At 52.2% G+C, this 25,460-nt stretch overlaps 1 protein-coding gene across 1 annotated transcript in view; it reads right to left on the reverse strand.

Annotated features, from left to right (window-relative positions):
- Positions 1–2,382: 2,382 nt before the first annotated feature.
- The window catches only part of LOC309685228 (E3 ubiquitin-protein ligase TRIM36-like), a gene marked incomplete at both ends in the record, with an annotated part of 33,731 nt that continues 10,653 nt past the window's right edge, over positions 2,383–25,460 (reverse strand). The window contains 7 exon segments of the mRNA XM_082501035.1: positions 2,383–2,684; positions 2,956–3,249; positions 3,791–3,915; positions 4,567–4,688; positions 4,692–4,820; positions 5,753–5,848; positions 6,928–7,074. Coding sequence (XP_082357161.1) covers positions 2,383–2,684; positions 2,956–3,249; positions 3,791–3,915; positions 4,567–4,688; positions 4,692–4,820; positions 5,753–5,848; positions 6,928–7,074 — 1,215 coding nt within the window.

A 25,460-nucleotide genomic window follows, 5' to 3' on the forward strand; every position in this document is an offset into this window, starting at 1 on the left:
TTGGCTTGGAGGAGACATTTGAAGGTCCATCTCGTCCAACCTCCCCTGTCTTCGGCAGGGGCATATTCCAGTAGAGCAGGTTACTCAACGCCCCATCCAACCGGACCTTGGATACATCCACTCAGACCCACAGAATGGTTTGCATTGGTTGAGTTGGATTTTTGGGTGGTTTGGGTTCCAACAGACCAGGTTGGTCCCAGCCCTGTCCAATCTGACCTTGAACCCCTCCAATCAGACTCATAGAAGGTTTGGGTTGGTTGAGTTGGATTTTTGGGCTGGAAGGTTTGGGAACCAGTAGAGAAGGTTGGTCCCAGTCTCATCCAGCCTTACGTTGGACACTTCCAGTCATAGACCCACAGAACGGTTTGTGTTGGAGGGGACCTTTGAAGGTCCATCCAGTCCAACCTCCCCATCATCGGCTGGGACACCTTCCAGTAGACCAGGTTGGTCCCAGCCCCATCCAACCTGACCTTGAACACCTCCAACCGGACCCAAAGAACAGTTTGGATTGGATTTCTGGGTGGTTTGGGATCCAGTAGACGGGGTTGGTTGCAGCCCCATCCAACCTGACCTCAGACACTTCCAGTCATGGACCCAAAGACTGGTTTGGGTGGGAGGGGACCTTGGAAGGTCCATCCTGTCAAACCCCCCAATCACTGCAGTGGCCGAGAATAAAAGTAGTGCCACGAGTGGGGCGGGTGCTCCTGCGTTATTGTATCTCATCCTATTGTATTATTTTATCTCTTTCGTTTATTTTGTTTTTTCCTCTTGAGCTGTTGAGCAGAGATGGTTCTCGTGCTCTCTTCCCATCTCGGGGGGGTCGTTGGGCTGCGGCGTGGGGCTGCAGAGCCCGGGAGGAGAGGACAACCCCGAAGAAAAGGTCCCCTTGCCGCCCTCCACCAGCAGCGGTGGGATGGGTGCAGGGACCCTCCTGCCATCGGCTTATCCCGTCCCCTGCGGGAGCCTTTTTCTGCAGCAAACCGACCCAAACCGACAACGGCACGTTGGTGCTTCTTGCTAAATGGGGACGGGGGAGAAAACCAAATCTATCAGTTTGTTCTGTAAGGATGGAAGCATCGCATCCCCAAACAGGGCCAAAATCAGGCGGCTTTTACAGGATGGGGTTTTGCAAAGCTGCTGGTGCCAGTGCCCCATGGTGACGGTCAGAGGGGGAAGAAACTGGTTGAGCCCTTAAAAAGAGGAAAAGAAAAAGGCTCGGAGGAAGGGAAAGGTGCAGTGCCGGGGTTTCCTTGCTGCTGTTCCTCCGTGCGCGTGCGGATGCCCGTGCGCGTCCCCTCCACGCTGCCCTCCGGGCAGGACCGTGCTCACTGCTCCGGCTCTGCCTCCCTGGAGGGGAAAGGTCCCGGCGCAGGAGAGTCCCCATCTCTCCCCCCTTCCCAAAAGATACTTTTATTACCGGAGAGGTACATTATTACGCCGGTGACCCACAGTGGCTGTGGGGCTGGGGGGCTGTGGTACCAGCCCTATTGCTGCCCTACCCTTAAAATGGAATTATACACTTCTAATATAGGACAATTTGGTTTTCTTTTTTCCATTTTGTTTTCCTCCCTGTAAAAGGAGGGAGCGGGGCTGAGCTTCACTCCCTCCTGGCAGGGACCGGGAGAAATGAGAAAATCAGGATCTAATTTCTCATTTTTCAAAAAGTCTCCACCTGACTTTCAGAAGCTTGAGACACTGGCGTTTTTATAATTTCAGTATGTTATACAGCAGAAGGCCAACACTTTTGTTAGATTCATGAAAAAGTTAAGAGCCCCTGGGAGATAGCCTCCCAGCCTGCAGTTCCTAGACACATCCAGGCTTACTACAACTGTAATTGAGAGCTGGAAATCTTTTTGCTGGTTTATCCACTGCACTTTGGCTTGTGCTCAGTAGCACTCCAGTGTCATATGCAAATCTATAGCCTGGGATGAGCCAGTGACTTGGAATCCACCATGACGCAAGCTACAGCAAAGACACACAGATATGCACAGTGAACATTGTGCCTCTGAGTGGCTGCCAAACCTAGTATGCTAAGGGAATTAAGGCAGAATCTTACTATTGACAACTAAGCATTGCTTCAATCTTGCAAATGATGCTTTTTTTTCTCTTTTTTAACCTTCTTGCTTTAACTGACATATCTTGATATCTGTAGAAACCCGATTTCTTTCCCAGAAAGAAAGAAAATAGGACTCTGGACAATTAGAACATCTTCCTACTAATAGTAGAGGATGAACAGGACAACCTGCTTACACTATATCCTTCAAGCCACTTCCCACTGCTTAGGTTCATCTTGTATACTAATTGAGACCAGGCTCGCTCTTAATTTATTTTTTAAAAAGCCATCTCCTTATACAAAACATGTATTAAGCAAGAGTCTGCAATTTACCTTGGGCTGGTCACATCATGGGTATTATGGAACAACCTCTGTATCTTGTTGCTAGAAACAACTCCCACTTTCACCAGGTAGGAATAGGCTTCCACGTGAAAAGCCCAGAAGTGCTTCCCTTTGGCAATCCCAGTGTCGCCAATGATGTAATCCAGGGTTGTGTAGCATCCGGCCTGCATGCGCTCAGACCCCAGCAGTAGAGGAAATCCAGCCCTACTTTCCACAGAGGTTCTTCCTGGGTTCAGCAGGAGATGTTCACTGTTGTACCCGCATTTGTCATCAAAAAGAAAACTGAGAACTGAAAAACAGCATCCCAAAAAATTTTCTCTTAGTTAAGTATTTCTGTGCTTATAAACTATATTTACTAGAATTCCTCGCTTTTAAAGGCTACCAGGAACATTACGCAAGCTAACACAGTCTCAGTATGCTACCTACTTAACCTGTTTGTTAACAGTGCTTTTAAACATGTATACAACCGGTAACAGTGTAGTAGAAGTCTGGGAGCTACTGGAAACCACCTACAGCTCTTAACACCACCAGCAGCTCGTGGACATAAGAAAACCCAATACCTGGGGCTGGAGGCGTACGCAAGATAACTTCTCGGCTCCAAGGGCTAGAGATGGATCCTTTATATCCTCGAACTCTGAAGGCATAGCTGCTGTCGTCATCGAGATCAGATATTACTTTGCTCTTGCTGCAAACTTCGATCTCCTGCCACGTTGTACTCTCCTCTTCTCTATTAAGCTTATGATACTCAAGAACATAGATATCAGCTGAGTCTGTCTTCCCAGGGCATTCCCAACTGATCAGAGCTTTGTTGTACATTTTGCTCTGCTCTTCATTGATTTCTGGTATTTCTAGACCTGGAATGACAGAGATTCAGGAGAAAAAAACCTCAAATGTAGATACATGTTGTTTTAGAATTAAACACAGAAGCCCTTTGTTGAGTGGCTACAGCACTGGGGGGACAGTGCGGGGGGGAAATCTGACTCAGTCAAAGAGTGCAGATGAGGATGGGTCTGTTCATGCACTTAAATCCTTTCTGGTTTTACTTTGAAAGTTGTATTATTTATTTTTGCTGGCAACTAAAAAACCATATAAAAACCTATTCTTTTCTGTCATGCAATCACGACAAAAAGCTGCTAGGAAGACCTAGTATTACTTAACTACAATATTTTGGAAGCCAATGTAAACTGGTTCTGAATGCCATGGCATCTTAGCTTCTTTATCAAAGCTGAAGCTAGCATTGCTGCCAGGTAACGCCTTGTGAATCACAGAGGCAGAAGGGACAATGCAAGTCACAAGATTGAGTTCTGCAACTGCAGCCCTGCACAAGTTTTGCCTCTTTCCAGAGAAGCCCTTAAAGCTATAACTCAAGAAAGACGTGATGCTCTCATAATTTGCCATTGGAATGGAAGGACAAGTCACCAAGGATCTCTTCTTGCTTGGCTATGTCCATCACAAAGTCCTCGAAAGTAGTTTCAGCTGCTGGCTTGAAGCTCTTCAGAGATTCAGTAGCTTTTTGGATTCTGAAAGCACAGAAGCAGAGGGATGGCAGAAGAGGGAAAAAGGAATTCACATGGGTGCATTCCTTAGAGCAAAACCGCTAGGTTTTGCTTTAAAAAAAGTTCTCTTTTCAGGTACTTACTCATGTGTCCCAGAAACTTGTCTCTCTAGACAGAATTAAAATGCAAAATTTAAAGGCCTTTTGTACATCAGTGTAAAGATAACTAACAGGGAATCTTTTGGTTGGCAGAGCATTTTAACAATTTGGGGCATTACATTCAAAGAACAAAATAGGTGTGAAGCGCTAATGGAGCACAACTATTCAGATCAAAGAGTTTAAAGCCAGAAGAGACCTGTTAGATTAACTTGCAAATACCCGATGCAATCTCTGAGCAAAGGACTGTATCAGTGAGCTGAATGGGTTACCCTTCCACTGCAGTCCTACTGAAGAAGGCTAGGCGTTGGCGCAGGACAGAGCCCCTCCTCTAGGCTGTTTTTTAATGCACACTGTAATATAGGAATTTCTACTGAATGGTACCGGGACCGCCTCTGAGGCTCTGCAACACAAAGTACTTGCATTCAGTACTTTCCTAGCAGGTGTGCAAAGAATATGACTGACCAGACATCCCTGGAACAGTACCTGTACCTCAAACGGAAGATAATTAATAAGATACCTGACATGAAGTTGTTTTGCTGTTTGAACAAAACAAGATGGATCGGTTTCTTTAAGCAGTTCTTGAGCAAGTCCTACAAGGCCATTATTTTCCAGGAGCCCTTGAGATTCTTCTGCTTGTGTTTACAATTTTTCCAGCCTTAAATTCTTAGAAGCTTCAATTGCCCTAAGAGCTGCGGATTTCTTCTCTTCCAGGACATGAGATAATTTCTCAAAACTCTGAGATGCTTCTTCTTTAGCTCTTTCACTGTTGCACTAGGAGGGAACAAAAGACATTTTAGACGGATCCCACAGCACTGTGGCTGTGTACAGAAACGTACTTAGGGTTGTTCAAGAGATCAGAGCAAACTAGTCATCTGTTTGACTGCCAAGACTAACGAGCTTTGTTATGCTCTTCAACACTGAAAATGCAATCAGCACTGCACCCAAGCTAGTAAGCGTCTCCTATGTTAACACAGAGAGGAAAGAGCAGGAAATTATTCCTCCGATTATGTATTGAGTTATGCACAGCGTTTGTCTAAATAGTTCATGGAAAAGCACTGTAAAAGCAAGTCAGCGTCTGAAGTCTTCATGCCCAAGACCTAGGTGCTCTTCCACCTTCCCCAGTCACCCTGAACTGGGAGTCCAGCCCAGTTTCTCCCCTATGCCCTGTAGTGCCACCTCTGATGAGTGCCCTGGATAAAAGGAACTATGAAGCACAAAGGCCATCTGCAGCAAGATACAGGCAGGGCCAGGAGCTCCTGCCAATTTTTGCCATTGCGTTTTTCCGCTCGTATGTGAGCTCCCAGCTCTGACTCTTCTGCAGGGAGATTTTGCCCTTAATTCTGACTTCACTGCAACATCCTCAAGGTAAACAGACAGCATAAATTGTGCAGCACCACTCATATGCAAGAGCTGTAAGTCTAACCCACCTCTCTTTGGGTAAGGTATCAAATAAGCTTTATGTCAATTAAATTCACAGCAGCACCCAAAACTTAACTTCCCTCTGTAGGTTGCCCAAATTTCCCACACTGTCAGGATTAGGTCTTACCGTCTGTGACTCAGAACTAACACAAACTGTTCAGAAATGGTTTTGCTGGCTAACAAAAAAAAAACCCAAAGGATCTGGAACACTTCACTGTTCCATTTGGAGTCCCTGCTGTGTCCTTGCGAGGTCCATCCCCAGACAACCCACAAGCCACTCTCACCTCTGTTTCTTTCAGCAGCAGATCCAGCTGCGTGATGCGAGCTTTCACCTGGCTCTCCTTACTGATGAGGTACTCGATATCTTTTGAAAGCTTCTCCTGTTAAAATAAAACAGCAAACTGGCAGGCAGAACAAGGGCATCCCACCCAAACTGACAACAAGCACAGGTGGGCCACCCAGCCAGCACTCAGTTTCTGTAGTTACGAGGACAAGAGCCTGCCATCAGTTATGAGCAGCAACCCTGCGGAGAACTGCTCAGTGACCCGCCATGACTGGCCCGGGACATCAGGCCACTGCCATGTGCAGGACTGGTGGCACAGCCTCTGAGGAGAAGAGGTGACAGCCTCAGCTGGCTCATCCTTCCCCAGCCACAGCAGTCACCTTCTCTCTTAGGCTAGGAACACGAGTCTTCAAGACATTACCAGAACTAATAGAAAAGCCTCATAGGTTATTAACTCATCTGTAGTAAGGTTTGCTAGAAAAATGAGTGGTTGGAAACTTGAACTTAGGAGTGTCTCTGCACTTCCTTAGTTGCAAGAGTTAACAGCTGTACAGGAAAAGCCTTGCAAACAGGCGAGGAGGCCAAAGAGCAGAAGGCAGGCTGGGATGGGCTTTTTTTTTTTTTTTCTCTCCTGTGAGCAAGAGAGGAAGCAAAGGAAGAAGAGGAGGCAGCAGCAATCATTCTTTAATAACAAAGCAGTGTTTGCAAGTCTGCCCTGTTGTATGGTGCTTAGGGAATCAACAGCTCTGCAACTTCAAAAACATACAGCGTCCCAGCAGATAACTGCCGATGCAGATTCTTCAGGAGTGCTTCTGAAGTATAAGCTAACCCAAGCCACAAGGACACTTGCCTTAAAAAAGCCAGATTGTAAACCATTAACTTCTTAAACCTTCTGCATTGGTCAGTCCTGATGCACAGTTGGCTAACATAAGGTGGAAGCGCTTTTAAGGGGTTCTGTTTGAAGCCTCATAGAAAATATAGTTTAGTTTCTTAGCCGCACACTATGTCACTCTAATATATACATTAACAGATGTTGCACAGCAGCATGCCTCATGACTCGTTCAGTGTCCTCCAAACACACGTCCTGGCATCCTGCCAGGGGAAGTTTGCCCTTAAACCCGAGGCTCAGTGCTCTTCCCCCTTCTTAAGGCCAGGTCCAACAATATTTACTTTTACCTTAAAGGTTTTGTAGGCAGTGCTTATGGTTGTTACTCTGTGGTTTGCATGACATCCACCCGGTTTACATAGACGACAAACAGGCCTTCTGCAGATTTCACAGTACATGTTTACCCTCTCCATTTCATGTTCTGGACACATCAAAATCTGGAAGAAAAAAAAAGAGAGCAGAGAGAATGCAGGTGTCCTTCCAAAAACGGAGGTGCTCAACAAACCACCAAAACACTCAATTATCCCACAGCAGCGTCTGACTTATCAGTGGGTATTTTTTATATTCTGTTTATCTTCCACCTTTTACATTTGTCCATGCCAGTGAAAGCCAGCAGATGAAAACAAACAGTTTCACCAGGTTTACAGTGAGTGAACCTGTAGCAATGTCTGTGTACACATCACATAGCCTCCATACTGCAATCAACCGTTTTGCTAATCCCTGAAGCTGTCTGCACACCTCAAGCTCCCCGCACTCCAGTTCGGAGATGTAAATGCAATACAGAACATGTCCACCCTGTCAAATTTAACCCTGTTCACACCGGCATCTCTTGAAACAGCTATGAACTGTTTCTTAAAGCAAGAGTTGACATAATACTGTAATGACTGAGGTCTAAGCTAGACTCTGACCAGCCACATAGCCATTGCTCTTGGAGCAACAAATGAAACGCAGCCACCACCACCAGTCACAGCCATCTTAAAGACAAAAGGCCCCAGTGTTTCAATTTTTCTGTCTGACTCCAATTACAAGTTGCTCATGCTGAGCGCTAATTCCAGCAACAGCTTAAACAGCACTGTAAAAAACCTGGTGTTCACTAAAACTCATCTTTCAAAAACTGAGCGTGTTGAAATAACTGCTCAAAGAGGGAAAAAGTGCCGCTCAACTCCAAGATCATGCAACAGATAAAGCCATCTAAAAGGCACATAAAGTAGCATAAACACGGACACTCAAAGCTAAGGTTGCAGACCATCTCCAAAACCAACTCTCAAGCTCCAAATGTTATCTTAGGCTATGGTGAAAAGCCCAAAGACAAAGGAAATGTTCAGGAAAATTAGCTGTGCAGGCAGACATCTCCAAAAACTGCAGTCATGCTGTTAGTCTGTGGAAGCAGTTTTTCCACAGCAGTGCACAGTCACACCTAACGGAAACTGCACACTTTTATTCATCTCCTCGTGTAAGTAAGAATTACAGCCTGCAAGCTAGAGACCGAAGAGGTCAGCAGATTACCTCGTCTAGTTCTCTCAGAATTCAAGAACAATCAGCCCAGTATCTGCTTCTCCCATCCCCACCACACACGTTACAAAGTGCTCTCCAGTCTGGTTGTGAATGAAAGCGGGTTTATGAAAGGTGGGTTAACCTTGACCAGCAGCCAGACAACAACCAAGCTGCTCACTCGCTCCCCGTCCTCAAGATGATACGAGGGGAAAGATGATCATGGGTCAAAACAAAGACAGGGAAATCACTTACAAATTATCAGTTCATTGCCAAGTCAAGTAGACTTGGATAGTCAGAAACTATGACTAAATATTTTAGACCATTCCCCCACCCCACTTTTTTTTTTTTTTCCCTAGGCTCAAATTACTCCTTCATTTGCATTTGCATTTCTTCTTCTCACTCCCGCCTGGAGAGGCACACGAGGGATGGGAAATGGAGGATTACAGTCAGTGCATAACACTCCATCTCTGCTACTCCTTCCTCATTATAAGTTTCCTCTCTTCATCACAGGTCCTCTCCACAGGAGACCAAGGTGTTTGTGGCCAAGGGGATCTGTTCTCATTTCTTTCTGTCTTACTTTTGTCCTCTACACTCACAGAATGGGTGAGGTTGGAAGGCACCTCTGGAGACCGTGTAGTCCAAGCCCCAGCTGAGGCAGGGTCAGCTACAGCAGGTTGCTCAGGACCTTCTCTCGGTGGGTTTTGAATAACTCCGTTATTAGAGACTCCACCACCTCTCTGAGACACCTGTTCCAGTGTTTGTTCACCCTCAAAATTCAAAGCTCACTGGGAACTCCTGAGGCTTTGGAAGATCTCCATTGGTGGAGAGTTAACAACCTCTTTGGGCGGTTGCAGTGTTCCAGTGGTTCCAGAGTTTGACAACCTTCCGAGTCTACTCACTGGGAACTCCTGAGGTACAGTTGGCTCCCTTGCCTTCATTCCCTCCCATCAGGCATTGAGACACCTTAATAAGGTCTCCCTGAGCCATTTTTTCTCCAGACTGAACAGCCCCAGATCTCTCAGCCTGAAGAGGACTTCAGGTGTGTAGGGGCCATCGTGTCCACAGGCAGGTCCATGAAACTCTCCACGACAGCGGAGACAGGAGATGTGATGGGACACTGTACCACAGACCTATGGCACATCCTCCGCTTGAACGGCAGGTAACCGTGGCTGAAGAAGACACCAGAGGGGAAGGAAACACTGGAAACTCTTGGGGAGAGTGAAAGAGGGAACGGGGAAGGAGGGCTAAGACAACAGTGACAGGAAAGGAGAAGAGACAAATTGTCCCTTCCCAGGGGCGGGCTCACAGGGGGCAGGCTCACAGGACACAGCCAAGGGGGGTGAAGATGTCCATAAGAGCGTCCCACCCTGTGCCTGAGCTCTGCTTCCAGCAACAATGGCCCAAGGGGCTGCTCAGACATGCAAGTTTATGCACGTACCTTCAGACAGCGCTGAGTAAGAAAGCAAGGCCTGGAGTTACTAGGAACCAATTAAGGAAGCTAATTATGGCCTTCAAGCATGAACTGAAGTCCTCCAACTTCTCCAATAACCAAAGCACCCACTGAACCTTGCTCCCAGACAGAACCGCTGTCCTGAGGATAACAGTTATTGCCCACCATGTCAGGGATGAGGTGGACTCTCCTTCCCAGGCCCAAGGGGGTTAAACCCACACCTTAGACTGAAATAACGACTTTTCAGAGCAGCACTGGCACAGTTGGAAGCCCATCATCACCTGAAGGGCTCTGAGCTTTGCACCAGGCCAGTGCCCCTGGACGCCACGGCCGCGGCACGAGGAAGCAGTGACTCGGGGCACTTACAGTCACCGTGAGGTTCTCCCAGGTGATGCCAGACACATTGATCTTGTTGCTCTCCCAGAACTGCAGGGTTTCGTTGCTGGGATGGGTCGGTGCCTCACACTTACAGCTGGGAGGAGAGAAGCCAAGACAGAGGTGAGGGGAAGGCGATGGAGGTGCAGCCCTGAGCTCCTGCCAAGGGGCAGCGGCACTTTAGGAGGAAGAAACCCACTAGGAGATGGTGAGGAAGTCCAGCTTGCTGTGCGTGTGCACAGGGTAGGCCTCTCGCAGGTGACTCAGCTTCTCCAGAGCCTCATAGATGAAGATGATGCAGATGAGGGAGGCGAAGGCTTCTTCGGTGAAGCGGGTGATGTAGCACACCAAAGAGCTAGCGTCAGTGGCCACCAGCACCATGCAGAAGAAGGCGGTCCACAGCCCAATGCACGCCCGTAGAGAGAGGAAGAGTGCGTAGTCCCTGGGAAAGCAAAAGAAAACGCAGGGTGGAGAGGGCAGCAAGAGGCTCCGAGCCGTGCCTTCCTTTGGGGAAAGTCGGCAGCAATTCAGGAGCGTGTCAAGGCTGCGGATGGTAAATGCAGTTTCCACGTCCTACGACAGACAGCCTTGGGGCTGCGGCGCAGGGTGTGGGCCCGCAGGAGGAGAGGCCAATTATTTAATTATCATTCTTTAACAATTACCTTGTGTTAATGCCTCGGAGGCTAATTGAGGTCAGGTCCCTGTTGTGGAAGGTGGTGTTCTCCCACATCACCCCGATGCCCTAACAGCGAAACCGGCTGGGTTTGCACCCAGTTACCTGCTGCCAGCAAGTTGGGGCTTCATAATAAATTTAATTGCAATAAGAGAGGTTAATCTCCCATCACAGTTGCCACAACAAAAAGACTGTCATGGAAAATATCCATTTTGCCTGAAAAGCTCCTGCTTTTTCAAAAACCATCAAAACATTTGACCAGAGAACTGTTTGGATATGTGGGTAAAATATATTTCCACTTCCAGCAAAAAACATGCAAAAAAGTGCCCGAGTTTGTACTGAGAGGAAAGCAAATCTTCCCTCATTCCCAAACCAGAGTCATTTGTCTCATCTTCCCTGTGCAGCCCATCTCGGGCATCCATATCCTTGTGGTTTCTCCTCCTCCTGCTCTTTCACTTTAACTCTAAAAACCCTGAACCACCCATCCATCCTTCAGAGACCGAGGGCTCCTGCACCGTCACATACTAAAGCAGCAGCGCGTGATGTCTGTGACACAGAAGACAACTTAAATCTACCAACTACCACTAAGAAAAACATCTTTTCTCCATCCCTGCCTTCTTCTGAAGGCGCTCGCAGCACCTGGCCGCAGCAGCCAGCCTTACTTGCAGAATTTGTAAAGGATCTTCTCGAACACGAGGACGGGGCCGGTGCTGCAGAGGATGGCGAGAGGTTGGCCAGCAAAGAGGAAATACACCACGCCGGTCATGGATGCGCCCAGCAGTGACTCCATGGCACTCTGTCCAGGGAAGAGAGGCAGCAGCGAGTAATTAAATCATTAGAGGGAAAACCACAAGTGCAAATTCACTGCAGCAAGGACTTTTGCATGAGTGTTGTCCTCTCTCGTGCCACCCAACAGAGAGAGGTGCTCACTATGTGGCTGTTGGTCGCCTCCCCCAGCAGTCCCCCAAAGGTGATTGATGACGGGGGACATGCAGGCACAGTAGAGGAAGAGGAAGGACGCCAGACACTGCAGGCTCAGACCATCCCGAAAGTCACTCCAGAACCAGGGGGCTTTTCGCTTCACATCCTGGATCAAACCTCCAAAGAGCCTGGAGGAAGGAAAAAGAAATTAAACCATTTTCGTGGAAGACCACATTAAGTTTTCTTGGCTGAGGAAGGACAATCGCAAGCACAGAGTAACTTCCGTTGCTAAAAAGAAGTCTCCTTCTCCCATTTTAGCCCCAGTAGAAACTGAGGCATACAAAAAAAACACAGAATCACAGAATAGTCAGGGTTGGAAGGGACCTCTGGAGATCATCTAGTCCAACCCCCCTGCCAGAGCAGGGTCACCTACAACAGGTTGCACAGGACAGCGTCCAGGCGGGTTTTGAACATCTCCAGAGTGGGAGACTCCACAACCTCTCTGGGCAGCCTGTTCCAGTGCTCCACTACCCTCAAAGTGAAGAAGTTCCTCCTCATGTTAAGATGGAACTTCCTATGTTCAAGCTTGTGCCCATTACCCCTCGTCCTATCAATGGGCACCACTGAAAAAAGACTCCTCCCATCCCTCTGACATCCTCCCTTTAAGTATTTGAAAGCATTAATAACATCCCCCCTCAGTCTTCTTTTCTCTACACTAAAGAGACCCAAGTTCCTCAGCCTTTCCTCATATGAAAGATGTTCTAATCCCCTAATCATCTTCGTAGCCCTTTGCTGGACCCTCTCCAGCAGATCCCTGTCTTTCTTGAACTGGGGAGCCCAGAACTGGACGCAGTACTCCAGATGCGGCCTCACCAGGGCAGAGTAGAGGGGGAGGATGACCTCCCTCCACCTGCTGGCCACACTCTTTTTGATGCACCCCAGGATGCCATTGGCCCTCTTGGCCGCCAGGGCACATTGCTGGCTCATGGTCATCCTGTTGTCCACCTGGACTCCCAGGTCCCTTTCCACAGAGCTGCTCTCCAGGAGGTCAGCCCCCAACCTGTACTGATGCGTGGGGTTATTCCTCCCCAGATACAGTACCCTACATTCACCCTTGTTGAATTTCATTAGGTTCCTCCCTGCCCAACTCTCCAGCCTGTCCAGGTCACGCTGTGAAGCGGCACAGCCTTCTGGCCTGTCAGCCACTCCTCCCAGTTTAGTGTCATCAGCAAACTTGCCGATGGTACACTCTATCCCTTCATCCACATCATCGATGAATATATTGAACAGGACTGGACCCAGTACTGACCCCTGAGGGACACCCCTTGTTACTGACCTCCAACTAGACTGCACCACTAACCACAACCCTCTGAGCTCTATCTGTCAGCCAGTTCTCAATCCACCCCACTGTCCATCCTCCAACAAAAGAAACCCTCCAACAAAAAGAAAGAGACCAAACCTGAGAGCCCGTCCCCTCTTATTGCAACAGTCCCTCACTTTGAGAAGCAGCACAGCTCTACCTGGAGGTACTTACACATCTGCTTCCACCCCAAAGCAAGAAAACCTGTGTGCAACCACGCTGCGGCTGAGCCCAGCTGCCCAAATCTCCCACCCACCCAGCCCAAGGGACCAAGCTGGTAACCTGGAGCCCCTTCACTGACCCACTTCACCCCAAAACTCTGCTAGAAGGGAGGTGCGCACTCAGATTTTAGGGGCAAACAGAAAAACACCCCACCAAACTATTTCAGTTCACACCTTCCTGTCTGCTCCAGTTCAGGACCGCTGTGTTTCTCCGGCTTGCTGGGAGAAGCACTGTCATCGAGAGCTTCTGGCACGTTCCTTTTTTCCTGGTAAAATGGAAATAAGAGAAAGATATGTCTTTTAAGCCACTGGCTTGTTTTGCTTTTTGGGCTGGGTATGTGACCTGTAAATTTGGGCCCCTGAGCAGCACCCCCAGCCGTGCTGCCCTCCTGCCCGTCCCCATCGTGCCTCCTTCTGCCGCAGCACCCACCTGCGAAGGGACGTTTCTCGGGGGCTCAATTCGGATGGAGGGATCCCACTCTCCTGGCAGCAAAACCATGACCTGATCCAGAAACTCATCGATGCCAGCCACCAGGTCAGCCCGGTTCTTGGCTTTATAGGCAACATCGTGGAAGACCTGCCGTAGGAGACAACCAGGTGAGAGGATGACCCATCTCGGATGTCCTAACCAGTGCAATAAGCTCTTGGCTAAATGCAAGGTCATTTTCCGCAAATCGCCTGTTGGAAATGGCAGGAAATACTCCCCCCAAAGGAAAAATCTGTGCATCACAGTATTTGTAACCATCTCCACCAGGCTCCCGTCCCCCATGGCACCCCACAGCCTTCTGCTTCAAGAGGAGAAGTTTCACTGGCCCTGGCAATGCCACCACTGGGGGCAGCATGCTGGGGACCCTGGGGAGAAGGATGAGGCGCAGGCTGCAGCCCAGGTGGTTTTCTTGCAACGGGGCTGATCCTGCCCGATGTCCGCAGGTGGCTGAAGTTTGAGGAGGACATGGAAGACGGCAGCGAGCGCTGGAGCAAGCCCTACGTGGCCATTGATTGGCACCAGTTCAGCCCTAAATATTGGGCTGGCCCCTATGCCCCGGGTCTGGCCAGGCTTGCACAGAGCCATGGAGAAGGAGAACCATCTGTTCCACCTCTGCATAAGGATGGGCCACTTTCCTTCCCCACGTTTCCATTTTTAAAGGCAGGATCCCTCTAAGGAAGACCAGCCTCAATCCATTATGCCTTCAACTGCCTCCCAAATAATGCCACTTTCCCTCAGAAGAACAGCAAACCACACCAATCAGCCACACGGACCTGCTTGCAGAGGACCCCGGCACCCACGCAGCCCCGAGGAGGCTCACGAATGCTGCGGCGGGACTTACAGTGGTAGCCCTGCTCCATCGGGGCACAGTCCTCCCGTTCCTTCTTCCGATGCTTCTGGCGGTGGGGTCGGTGGTGCCGGTGGCTTTGCCTCACCAGCGGCATCCGCACGCCCACGGACAGGGTGTGGTGGCCTGCAAAAAAAGCAGCGTTCTCATCACTCTCGATATTGCGGAGACGGTTGACGCCGCTGCCATGATTAAACCAGCACAGCCATCCCAGGAGGAAACACCAACTTCTCTTCATTTTAGTTTCACTGCATTCCTGAATGTCAGAGACCCATCCCTTTTTCCAAGCCTGTTTTACTCTAACTTTGCAACAACAGAGCAACAACAAGCGATGGCTCCGGGTCACCTAAAAGTGCCCTGAAAGTATCAACCCTCGTCTCAAATTCCAGCTTCAGCTGGACAACACTCAGACCTGCTCATTAAGCAGCCACAGAAGGTAATTATTTTTAAAATCTTTGTCGGCACAAGGCGACAAGAGGAGATCCAATTAGTCCCGTGATAATGAAGTCTGGAACAAAAAAAAAGAAAATCACAGCCCTGTGTCTGCAGCCATCAAATTATTCTCCTGACCTCTCCAAGCCAAGAGCAGCCTCTGAGAAAACAAGCTGGGAACTGCCCAGCTCCGTGGCCAACACTCACACCACAGATGCCGCGGGGGCTTTTTCCCCTCTGTCTAAAAGCCACAACATTAAAAAAAATGTGAAAATAACTGTGCTTGTTTATTTAGAAGCACGCCACGTTTCGCTGCAGGTGATGCGTACACTGAGCACAGGACGCGGCAGGGACTTTGCGCAACGGGAAAACGCGTGGGGCTGGTGCCACCTCTCCCGACTCACCTTCCAGCTCCTCCTTCTCATAGTGAATATTGGCAACGGTGCTCGTTCTTCCCTGGTCCATCACCGCCTCCTCGGCGTGTCTCTGTTTAGCGAGAAGAAGAAGGTACAAGCTGGGGCCAGGTGAGGAGAGCTCCCTTACGTCCTCCCAGTCATCACCCATCCCCGCGGCCACGCGAGCCAATGAGCATCACACCTCTGCATGTCTCCTCCTTCAGGCACAGCCCTAAAAACACGGACTTGGAGGAGGTTTTTTTTCCCCTACCCAAATAAAACCACCTGTAATGTCACCTGCATTGTATACACCGTGAGTCTGGAAGGATTTACTAAAAGGGGAGACAGTTGAGTGTTTCAAACCAAAACCAAGCCTCCTGCTTCATTCTTGTGGTTCCTTTCGAAAAATTAAAATAGGGATTTCCAAACTGGGGGTGGGGTGGGGTGGGGAGACCCAACCCCACACTTTTGAGCACAGCCAGTTTCATTCTCCAAACGTGATACCTGCAGGACTCACTAGATGGCACTTGGCCACAGGACATGGCCACCACCTACCTCCAAAGGCCCTCTGAACCTACAAGGGTGAAGCTTCGTCTTCAGCCCAACCAGGCTCAGGCTTCTCTTGCTGCAAGCCCGCTTTCCACACAAAACTGCATTTTTCTCCTCAAAATAAAAAAGCCAAGGGCTGACAGCTAATGCCCTCCTTGGCTGAAATACCACTGCCAGCGCTGCACAAAGAGCATCTGTGCCTTAAAAGCTGAAGGAGAACTACAGGAGTTCTCTTCTCCCCTTGCCCCCGGGGCTGGGGAAGCATCACTGGGATCACCGCGCTCAAAGAAATAAAAAACCAACCACGTCTCACACTCGAGTCGCAACTGCAGCTTTGAAAGGGCCTCCAGGAAACCCTTCTCTTTAGAGAAGAGCAAAATACCAGAAATCTGCTTTTTATCCCCCAAATTCCTGCTTCGACCGAATGGCATCGCCTGCCGCCGCGCAGCAGTGACGCTCGGGGAAGCTCACACCTCCCACTCGCCAGCCAATTTAACGAGCAAAAGGAACAAACGTTCCCATCTGGGAATGAGCTTTTTCTGGCCCCCGAGTACTTTGTCCTTTGCCGCCGCTGCCAGGTGCCTGGAAAACATCAAAGCATCGAAACTGGGCTGGGAAAGGGGATGGCGAGCTCACTTTTGAGTTTCGGAGCAGAGAGTGTTGTTCCATCTCAAGAAAACTTCTCCAAATTATTATTTTGCTGCAGCGGTTTTTTTGTCCCAGCAGGAGAGAGAGGGATTTTTGACTGTCCTGCCTCAGTTTACCTGTCTCAGTGCAACTCCTCCAGTTAGAAAGAAAAATCTTTCCCTGGGGAAGCGTTGGTGTAATTGAGGATGAGGAAAAGTACAAAGCAGAGGTTCAGGTCCGGCTTTGAGTCCTCCCGGTGCCGGGGGAGGCCAAAAGCATCGCACGAGCACGCAAACTTCCCACCTCGGCCCCCTCGTCCCGTCACACGCAAGCTGGACTGGCCACCAGCAGCAGGAGGGAGGATTAATGTAATTAATCTCGCGCAAAGTGTAATTAATAACACTGATCCCAGTGTTATAAGGGGATGAGGGGCCAAACTGGGGGAGCTGCTCTGGTGGCGGAGCAGGAGACCCCCCTCCTTGCCCCTCTCCATCTCCATCCTACCCAGACGAAGCCACCGGTCCTGTGGCTCCCTCCTTTGCTATCGTGGGGGTCAGCACCGTCCCCTGCGGGGACCCCTCTGGCTCCTGAGCCAGGATTTGGGCTGTGACGGGGACTGGACCCGGGAGAGGACACATCTCCAGAGCCCCAAAGTGGGGCTGTGAGGGGGGGACACACGCAGGTCACAGCTGAGCATCACCAGGACGTGACCGTCATCCCTTGCTGGCGGAGATGCAAATTCCTCTCAGTCCTTCCCGTGAGCTGTAATTTCAGGCCAGATTAATTAATTCCCCACCTCTCGTTTGCCCCCGAGAGCAGCTCCTGCAGCCGGGTCCCATGGGTGCAGCGGGAGGGCGGACAGGCCCTCCCCCAGGCTAAGGAAATGCAGAAAGATGGGGGGACCACCCAGCCACCTCCTGCCTGCACCCCAACACCAGGCGCATCCGCACAAGCGCCCGGTGGGACAATAGCTGAGGTGACCGGGTGGCATGGGGCTCTGTGGGGACAGTGGCCTTTGTCCCCCTGCTCTGAAGGGCCACAGCATCACCAGGGGGTCACATCGAGATGCGGAGGAGGGGACAAGGAGGGGGGGTCTGGTGGGGAGACCCCCAACAGGCATCGCCCAGGTGCCTCCTCCCACACCCACCTTGGGTACCCCTCACCTCCCCCTTTGAGCCCCCACCCCTCCGCCTTGCAGATGCCTTACACCCCCCTTCAGCGGCCTGCTGCCCCCCCTCCTTGCACACCCCCAGCACCCCATTTTAGACACCTACCACCCTCCTTACCCCCTCCAACCTTGCAGATGCCCTTCACTCCCCTTTCCATGGCCCTCACAGCCCCCCCTCCCCCCCGTGCAGATGCTTTGCCTCCCCCATTTGCCCCCACCCCCTGCTCCCCCTGTGTTTCCCCCCTGCCATGGGAAATGCCACAGTGAGCAGCCATGGAGCATCCTCCAGCCACACCGGCGGCACGGCCTGCCCGGGGGTACCGGGCATCCCCCTCCCTGCCCCGGTGCCGCTGCCTCCCACCTGACAGCTGAGGACCCCATCGGCCCATTGCTGCCGGCGGGCATGGCAGGGCTGGGGGGAGATAATTGCTTGATAACGATACTCTTAAGACATCCAAACAAAACACCAACAAAAATCACTACGATCACAAAAATGAATAGGTTTCGCAATAGGCTTTGCAGCCGTCAGCTCAGGGCAAACTCAAAGCCATGCAAGATTTTGTTCAACCATCCGACTTCTATTGCCTCTCGTAGATTTCTGCCATCCAAGTAGAAGGCAAATTAATTTTTCTTATTTTCTCTTTTGACTGATTCCCTGTCCAATCAACACACCAAGGAGTAGATCGCATGTAATGCCATTCTCCGTGTTCTGCCGTCTTCCAAACTGAAGGGAACTGCATTCGAGAAAGTGCTCGAAAGCCCAGCAGCTATCACCTCTGTTTTGGACCCGCGCTTCAAGGAGATGCAGTTTCTCAGCCCCAGCCTGAGAAGCGAGCTGCACCAGCCAGTGAGAACCACGCTGTTGTGGGTTTGCAACCACCAGTCCCCATCTGCCACCCAGTCTGGGGTGCCAAACTCGGATTCCAAAGCCACAGGCGCAGATGCCGGCAGCCAGCTGCCTGCTCGCAAGGACCCATGCACCAGCGCCCCATCTCAGAGCACCTATGACATCCTTTTGGGGTAGGACCCGATGGAGAGCATACCCGAGATCCACCAGCAACTGGAAAACTACATCCTGGAGCCCCTCTGCAAGCGCAGCACCAGCTGCTGCGCTGGTGGAAGAAGAATGAGCATCGCTTCCCGGCCGTGGGGCGGCTGAGCCAGCAGTACCTCGCCATCCCCACCACCGCCTTCCTGCCAGACCAGGCCTTCGCTGCCGGGGAAAGCACCCTGGAGCATCGGTGCACTGTCCTGGCGCCGGAGAATCTGGTCCAAATTCTGTTCTTGCATCCGCATTCTGATTTTTTAGAATGCACAATTTTTGGGATGGCGACTGAGAAATTAGGTCTTGTGGTTCCCATTGAAACACCCATTAATTCATACAACCAAAACCCAGCCAAATGAAAAGGCGATGTTAAACCTCAGCCCCGAGGGAAAAGAAATGTGCCCGACCAGGTGCTAAAAGGCGCTCTGGCAAACCACCCCCCTCTCCAAACTGCAGTTTGCTCTAGGAAACTGACAAGTTTTCTTCCTCTGCAGCCTTAGCGAGGCTGTAGATTTTTCCACCCTGCAGGGAAAGAAACAATCCTCAAAAGCAGATGTTATTCTGCCTGCAAGGAAAGCTTTAAAATATTTTTCTTTTTTTAAAGGCAGAATGCCTAAATGGAACATCCGAGCTGGTTTCTCCATGAAAATAACACTTTGCACTTGCACAGCAAAGCAACGCTCATTAACCAATCTCGGAAAGCTTTGCAGGCATTAAGAAACACTCCAAGTAACACACCTGCGTGCACCCTGTAAGCACACGTGCAAAGAGGAATCCCCGTTTACACACCCCGGCTATATCAAACCGCACTATTTCCCTCACAAGCCATGATGGAAACGGGCCACGCTCCCATTCCTCGGCTCCAGAGCTCCAGCGATGCCGGGATCATGCCGACCCTCAGCCGCTGCGGGCATCAGCTCTGCTAACACCCCGCTGATGGGTCAGCGACAGGAATCTGGGAGCAGGAAGGGGATTGTACCACCCAGGCTCCCCAAAATCCCCCGCACTTAAGAGGAATGCGAATCTCAGGCTCCCCTAAGCCACCACATTTCTCACCGTGACCACTGCACTAACACCTAGAGCAGTTTTTAAGCAGCACGCACCAGGTTTAACCTCCACGCCTGAGAAAGTCCCTGTCCTAAGGGCTGCCGGTCCCCTCAGCCCAATGCAGGAGGCAGCAGCAAACCCCTCCAGACAGGGCAAGAGGTGCTTGTAAGAGTGACATCCAGCTAATAACCAAGAAGCACTTAAACCAACCCCAAACTTTGGAGACATTTAGTCTTGGGCCAGCAGCAGCATGTTGCTCAGTAAAGCACGCTTCCACGACTCCCCTCAATTAACTGTCACCTCCAGAGCCTGATCTCTGAAGGTGAGAAGTTCCTTTAGGTTGACTCTTGACATCCCTTTCCCTCCCACAGGCAACGAGACCCCAAGTATTTCCACTTGAGAGTGCAGTTCCCCTTCCACGGGCACCCAGCTCGCTCTGCAGTTTTGGATTATCACTCAGCAGGGAGTGCGGGAGTCGCGGCAGCAGTTGCATCGATAAGCAATCTGTGCAACAGTTCCTAAAACAGGGGCTGCCCACAATCAGAAGTTGACTCTTTGGTACAAACTCCCTCCACACCAGTCATCACACAGGGGGAAAAAAAACAACCAAGCTATTGTAGGGCTCAGTATTACCCATTTCTCCGCAGCTGGGCAGAAATACACACTTTTGCGGCTTTTCCCACACTGGAAAATTCAAAGCATTAGTACTAAGAAAAAGACTTCTTTTTCTAATGCCTCCGTTGGAGGGCTCCGGCACGTGGTCTGCAACGAGCGAATATCCACACAAAAACAAGCCCCAAAAGTCCCACAAAGCTGCTCTACCTCTTACGGTTTATTGCTGGGGTCCCCACCAACACCTAAACCCACGTCCCACCCCCCACACGGTACATCCTTTGCCATTTTGAACTCTGCTGCAAAACATTTTACCATTTTCCACCCCTCTTTCTTGGGAAAAGAAAGAGGGAACGAGACAACTCCAAACCGCTCTCTTTTATTTGATTTGCAGTGATCTGACAACCCCAGCCCTTCCCGCTGCCTTAGGCTTTGGGAAACAATTCAAGGGTCCTCAGCCACCAGTAAGGAATGAGCTGTTATTCATGGGCCAATCAGTAGAAACAGCAGCCCCGATCATTAGGAGAAAGTCTCATTTTTCAGTCATGGATTTTCACGGGTTTTGTTTTCAGGCCACCCAAACAGGGCGCGCTTTTATAGCCATCAGCAATTAAATTCTCTGTCCCCTCCAGAAAAGCCTTTTCCTAAAGGCGCTCTCCTTCCAAGGGCAGACCCACAAAAAGAAGCCCACACTGCCTAATCCATTTCACAGAGAATTTCAAATGCAAACAACAATTAAACAGGACGTCTTTTCCCCGCTTCAGGGAAAGCCAGTAATATAGACCTTGGCAACAGATTTAGCAAATCTATCATTGTAATGCCTTTGCATTTCCCATTTCCACCTGGAGAGCAGGCTGAAAGGACTCTCATAAAAAAAACCAAACCAACCACAAAACATATTCCTGTCTAGGGGGTAATTTTATGAAACGATTTGAACACCTTAACGATTTGAACATCTTTTTACAGGTACAAGGCAACAAGAAACATTCTCGAGGTGAAAAAAAAGAAAACAACACCTATTCACCTCTTTACCCCAAAGATCTTTTCACCACATGGATTCCACCACCAATACACAGCTGCTAAATATCCCCGGCTGCTGCCGATCCGTAAGAAACCCTTCAAAATACAAGAGAACACCAAGCCCGGCATGCTGACGGTGCTGCCAGGGCTGTGAGTCAGAGCTGGACAGAGTTGCAGCCCCTGAGGTTGAAATCAGACCCACGTTTAGGCACAACCCGGGGTTTTAAGCCTCGCTACAAACCAGACCCCTGCTTTTCAAGAAAAACAGGGAGATTCAACTCAAAATAAACCACGTTCTCGACGCCAAAGGGGTCCATGGCCGCCGCCGCCGCCCTTAGGGCCAGTTCCATGGGGCTTCGCTTGACCTGGAGCAGAACTCGTGGGCGTGAGGACAACGAGCCCCTTACACAAAATCTAAAGAAAAGGAAAATTTAAATAAGAGTTGCTGTTACTCACCCACCAAAGCCTAACCACTACAACTGGCCCTTTCACAACCAGGCCTGATCGCAGAAGAAAACTGAAATATCCCAATTCCCGGTTCAAACACAAGGCGTGGAGCTGCCCAGACCCCACGTGTGGGCTGGGCAGACGGGGGGGCTCTTCTTCTCAAATCCCGCAGGAAGAGAAAGGGCAGGAGTGTTCTCCCAGCCCTGGAAGAGGCTGTGGGGAGAAGGTGGGAGGGAGGAAAAGGCTGCCCAGGAGTGGAGTCAGGGGAAGGAGAGGGCTCCATCCATAGGGGAAACGCCATTCCTGGCCACACAGGAGGCTGCGGGACCACCCTGGGGATGGATTTGGGGGCTCTCCCTGAGGGAAACCCCATTCCCGGCCACGCAAGAGGCTGTGGGGACACCCCGGGAATAGGTTTGGAGACTCTCCGTGAAGGAAACCCCATTCCCGGACACACAGGAGGCTGTGGGGCCGCCCGGGGGACAGATCTGGGGGCTCTCCCTGAGGGAAACACTGCTCCCAGCCATGCAGGAGGCTGTAGGGCAACGACAGAGATGGATTCGGGGGCTCTCCCTGAGGGAAACCCCATTCCCAGCCACGAAGGAGGCTGTGGGGACACCCCGGGAACGGGTTTGGAGACTCTCCCTGAAGGAAACCCCATTCCCGGACACACAGGAGGCTGTGGGGCCGCCCGGGGGACAGATTTGGGGGCTCTCCCTGAGGAGAGCCTGTGGGGAGGAGGGAGGCGGGGGCCGCCCCAGGGCCGGGGCCACTCCTGGAAGGGGAGGGGGGGATCTCCAGCCGCCCACGCGGGGCTGCCCGAAGCCTGAGGAGATGAAAAGAAGAGGAGAAAAGCCAAGAGTTCCCTCACCGCCATCGCCTCTCACAGCCCCGGCCCTCCCCGCCGCGCCTCATGGCGGCTGTGTGCGGTGTCACCTGAGCGGGGGGCGGCGGCTGTGGCAGGAAAAGGCGAGAGGGGAAGGGAAGGGAAGGGAAGGGAAGGGAAGGGAAGGGAAGGGAAGGGAAGGGAAGGGAAGGGAAGGGAAGGGAAGGGAAGGGAAGGGAAGGGAAGGGAAGGGAAGGGAAGGGAAGGGAAGGGAAGGGAAGGGAAGGGAAGGGAAGGGAAGGGAAGGGAAGGGAAGGGAAGGGAAGGGAAGGGAAGGGAAGGGCGGCGCCATTTTGAATGGGAGGAGAGGGGAAAGGGGGGGCGAGAGATGGGGGGGGGGGGTGGGAGCGAGGGTGTGAGGGGAGTAGGTGTTGTGTGAGGGGGGAGTGAGGGGGGAATGGGTTTTCGGGAGAGGGAGGTTTGCAGGGCTGTGAGGTGTCTGTGAGAGAGGAGGCCCCGGAGGGAGGTGAGTGGAAAGGGCTGTGTGTGAAAAGAAAAGCTTTAAGGACAGGCCGGGCTGGGGAAAGGCGGTGGGCCCTGAGGGAGGGCTTGGGGAGCGGGGCCGGAAGCGTGGGTTTGGGGGCAAAACTCTGGGAAAGAAACTGCAGGACAGGGCCAATCTGAGTATACAGTTTAGCGAAGCTTCAAGGAAAAGGTGACCAAACGCGCCTCTTGTCCTTTTGAGAGCTGGTTTTGTCTAAGTTATTCATGTGAGTGGACTTTTGCCACATGGGATGGGAACTTTCGCTTCCCGGGATAGCTGATGTCCCTGGATAACCACTGCCCGCGAAGCACTGCGAAACCCCGTGTTCAAAAAAGAGAACAAAGGCCGGGTTTTGCCTCTCAGAAGGATCTCTAAGCCCCATCTCCAAGCTATTTTCAGTACCTTTCTGGTTGTTTTCTTCCCCCCCATCCCCGTGATGTCCGTCGGGGGGGCTGGCGGAGCTCTGCAGGCGGATGTCCGGCTCATTTTGGGGAGAGCTGGGATGGTTTCGGGGGGTCCCGGCTCTTTTAGGGGAGGGCTGGGATGGTCTCGGCCTCGCATTGCCCGACGCGGAGAGAAGCTGTGGTGCGGGGCTCGTTCTCCTCGGCGCGGCGCGGCCCCGTCCCCTCGCTCGCGTTTGCCGCGGCGACGCAGGGGGGCGTGGCCCGGGTTTTCGCCTCGGCACATGCGCGGGTGGGCGGACGTGAGGGGGAGCACTTCCGGTGTACGGCGTCGGGCGGGAGCTGTGACGGTCGGTACCGGGGGAGACGGGGGGACCGGAGCCGAGGAGGGCGGGAGCGGGCGGGCGGGGTGGCGGCGGCGGCGGCGCGGAGGTGTGCAGGGCCAGTTCGGGGGGTTTGTGGGGTGGCGGGACCGGGCTGGGGGGCTCGGGGGGCGGTCTGGGCCTGTTTGGGGGTGTAGAGCCGAGTGGGGGGTCCCCGGGGGAAACAGGGCCGATTCAGGCCCCCCCGTCCCCCGCTGCCGCCCCCTCACCCCCCGCTCGCTCCCCGCAGGTGGCGGCAGCCCCGGCCGCAGCGCAGGGTGCCCGGGGCCGGCCTGGCGGGGCGCTTGGCTCCGCTCTGGGCTCCGCTCTCAGCTCCCCCCCCGCCCCCGGCAGGTCAGCCCGGCCGTGCCCCCTTCGCCCGCCTCCAGCCCACGGCCGAGTCCCCCCAGGTACCCCCGAGATGGGCCGGGTGGTGGGCACGGGCATTGCTGGGAGCCCGTGGGCAGCCCTGGGACCCCCTTAAAGCCCACGGAGACCCCCGGCGCCCCCTTGTCTCCCCCAGAGCCGACGGGGAGCCGTAGCTGTGGAGTCAGCTTAAGGAGTCTGCCGTAAGAACTGCTGCTTTTTGGAGCGTTGGGGGAGGGGGAGGGTTGTCGGTGTGGGGAGTGGAGGTGTGTGGGCGGAGTCCGTGTCGTGAGAGAGGTTTGGGGGTGTTGAGCAGATTTGGGGGAGTGGGGGAGGGGTCCCCTCCTTTGGAGCTCCCTGGTTGGATTTTTCTCAACTGTGGGAGGCAGCGGGAAGGGGGGGGAAATAGAGTGAGTTGCTGTGTTTCAGTCCTTGGTTGAGAGTCAGCGACTCTGCTCCCTTGCTGCTCAGCAGACTATTAGCTCCGTGGGGCTGTTTCTCCAGGCAGGCTACGACTACAGAAACGGACCGACTTCCTCGGAAGAGTTGTTAGCGGTGACGTCTCCTGTGAACGTGCTGCCTGACGTTGGATAGACCTGGCACCACGCAGCAGCTCAGAGCCCCACAGCGTATGCTGCCGCTCTCATTTGGCTCCATCAAATCCTCCGACCTGAGAATACCAAAGGTACGGAGTTGAAACGGGCCCTTCCTCACCCGCTGAGTCAGATGAACCTTTTTGTGCCCAAGTTGGCTGGGGACTGCTCCTGCCTCGCCGCCTTCAGGCGGAGCATGGCTGTGAGCAGGGGAGCTCAACACACAGTGCTTGCTGATTGCACCTGCTCCCTCGGGGGAGCACCTGCAGCGGTGGGATGGGAGGAGGGAGGACAGCACGAGGGCTAGAGACAAACATTTTATTTCTTTAACATTTCACATACGGGGTACCCCAGAGGGGTTCCCGGCCCCACACCCCACAGCCGCTCAGTATTCGGGGCACTGTTGGTCTTCTGGGCCTGGCGCTGTCACCACTTGCAGGGCTGGCAGAAGCAGACACGGCTAGTGGCATCTCCACCAGCCCTTCAGGTAGCCCCACAGCCAGGCGCAGCCCTGCCGTGGGCATCTTCCTGCCCTGCACAGCCCTGGGTCTGCCTGGCCAC

Source organism: Vanellus vanellus (assembly GCF_965231255.1).
Source record: "Vanellus vanellus genome assembly, contig: HAP1_SCAFFOLD_224, whole genome shotgun sequence".
In the NCBI taxonomy this organism is placed as follows: Eukaryota; Metazoa; Chordata; class Aves; order Charadriiformes; family Charadriidae; genus Vanellus; species Vanellus vanellus.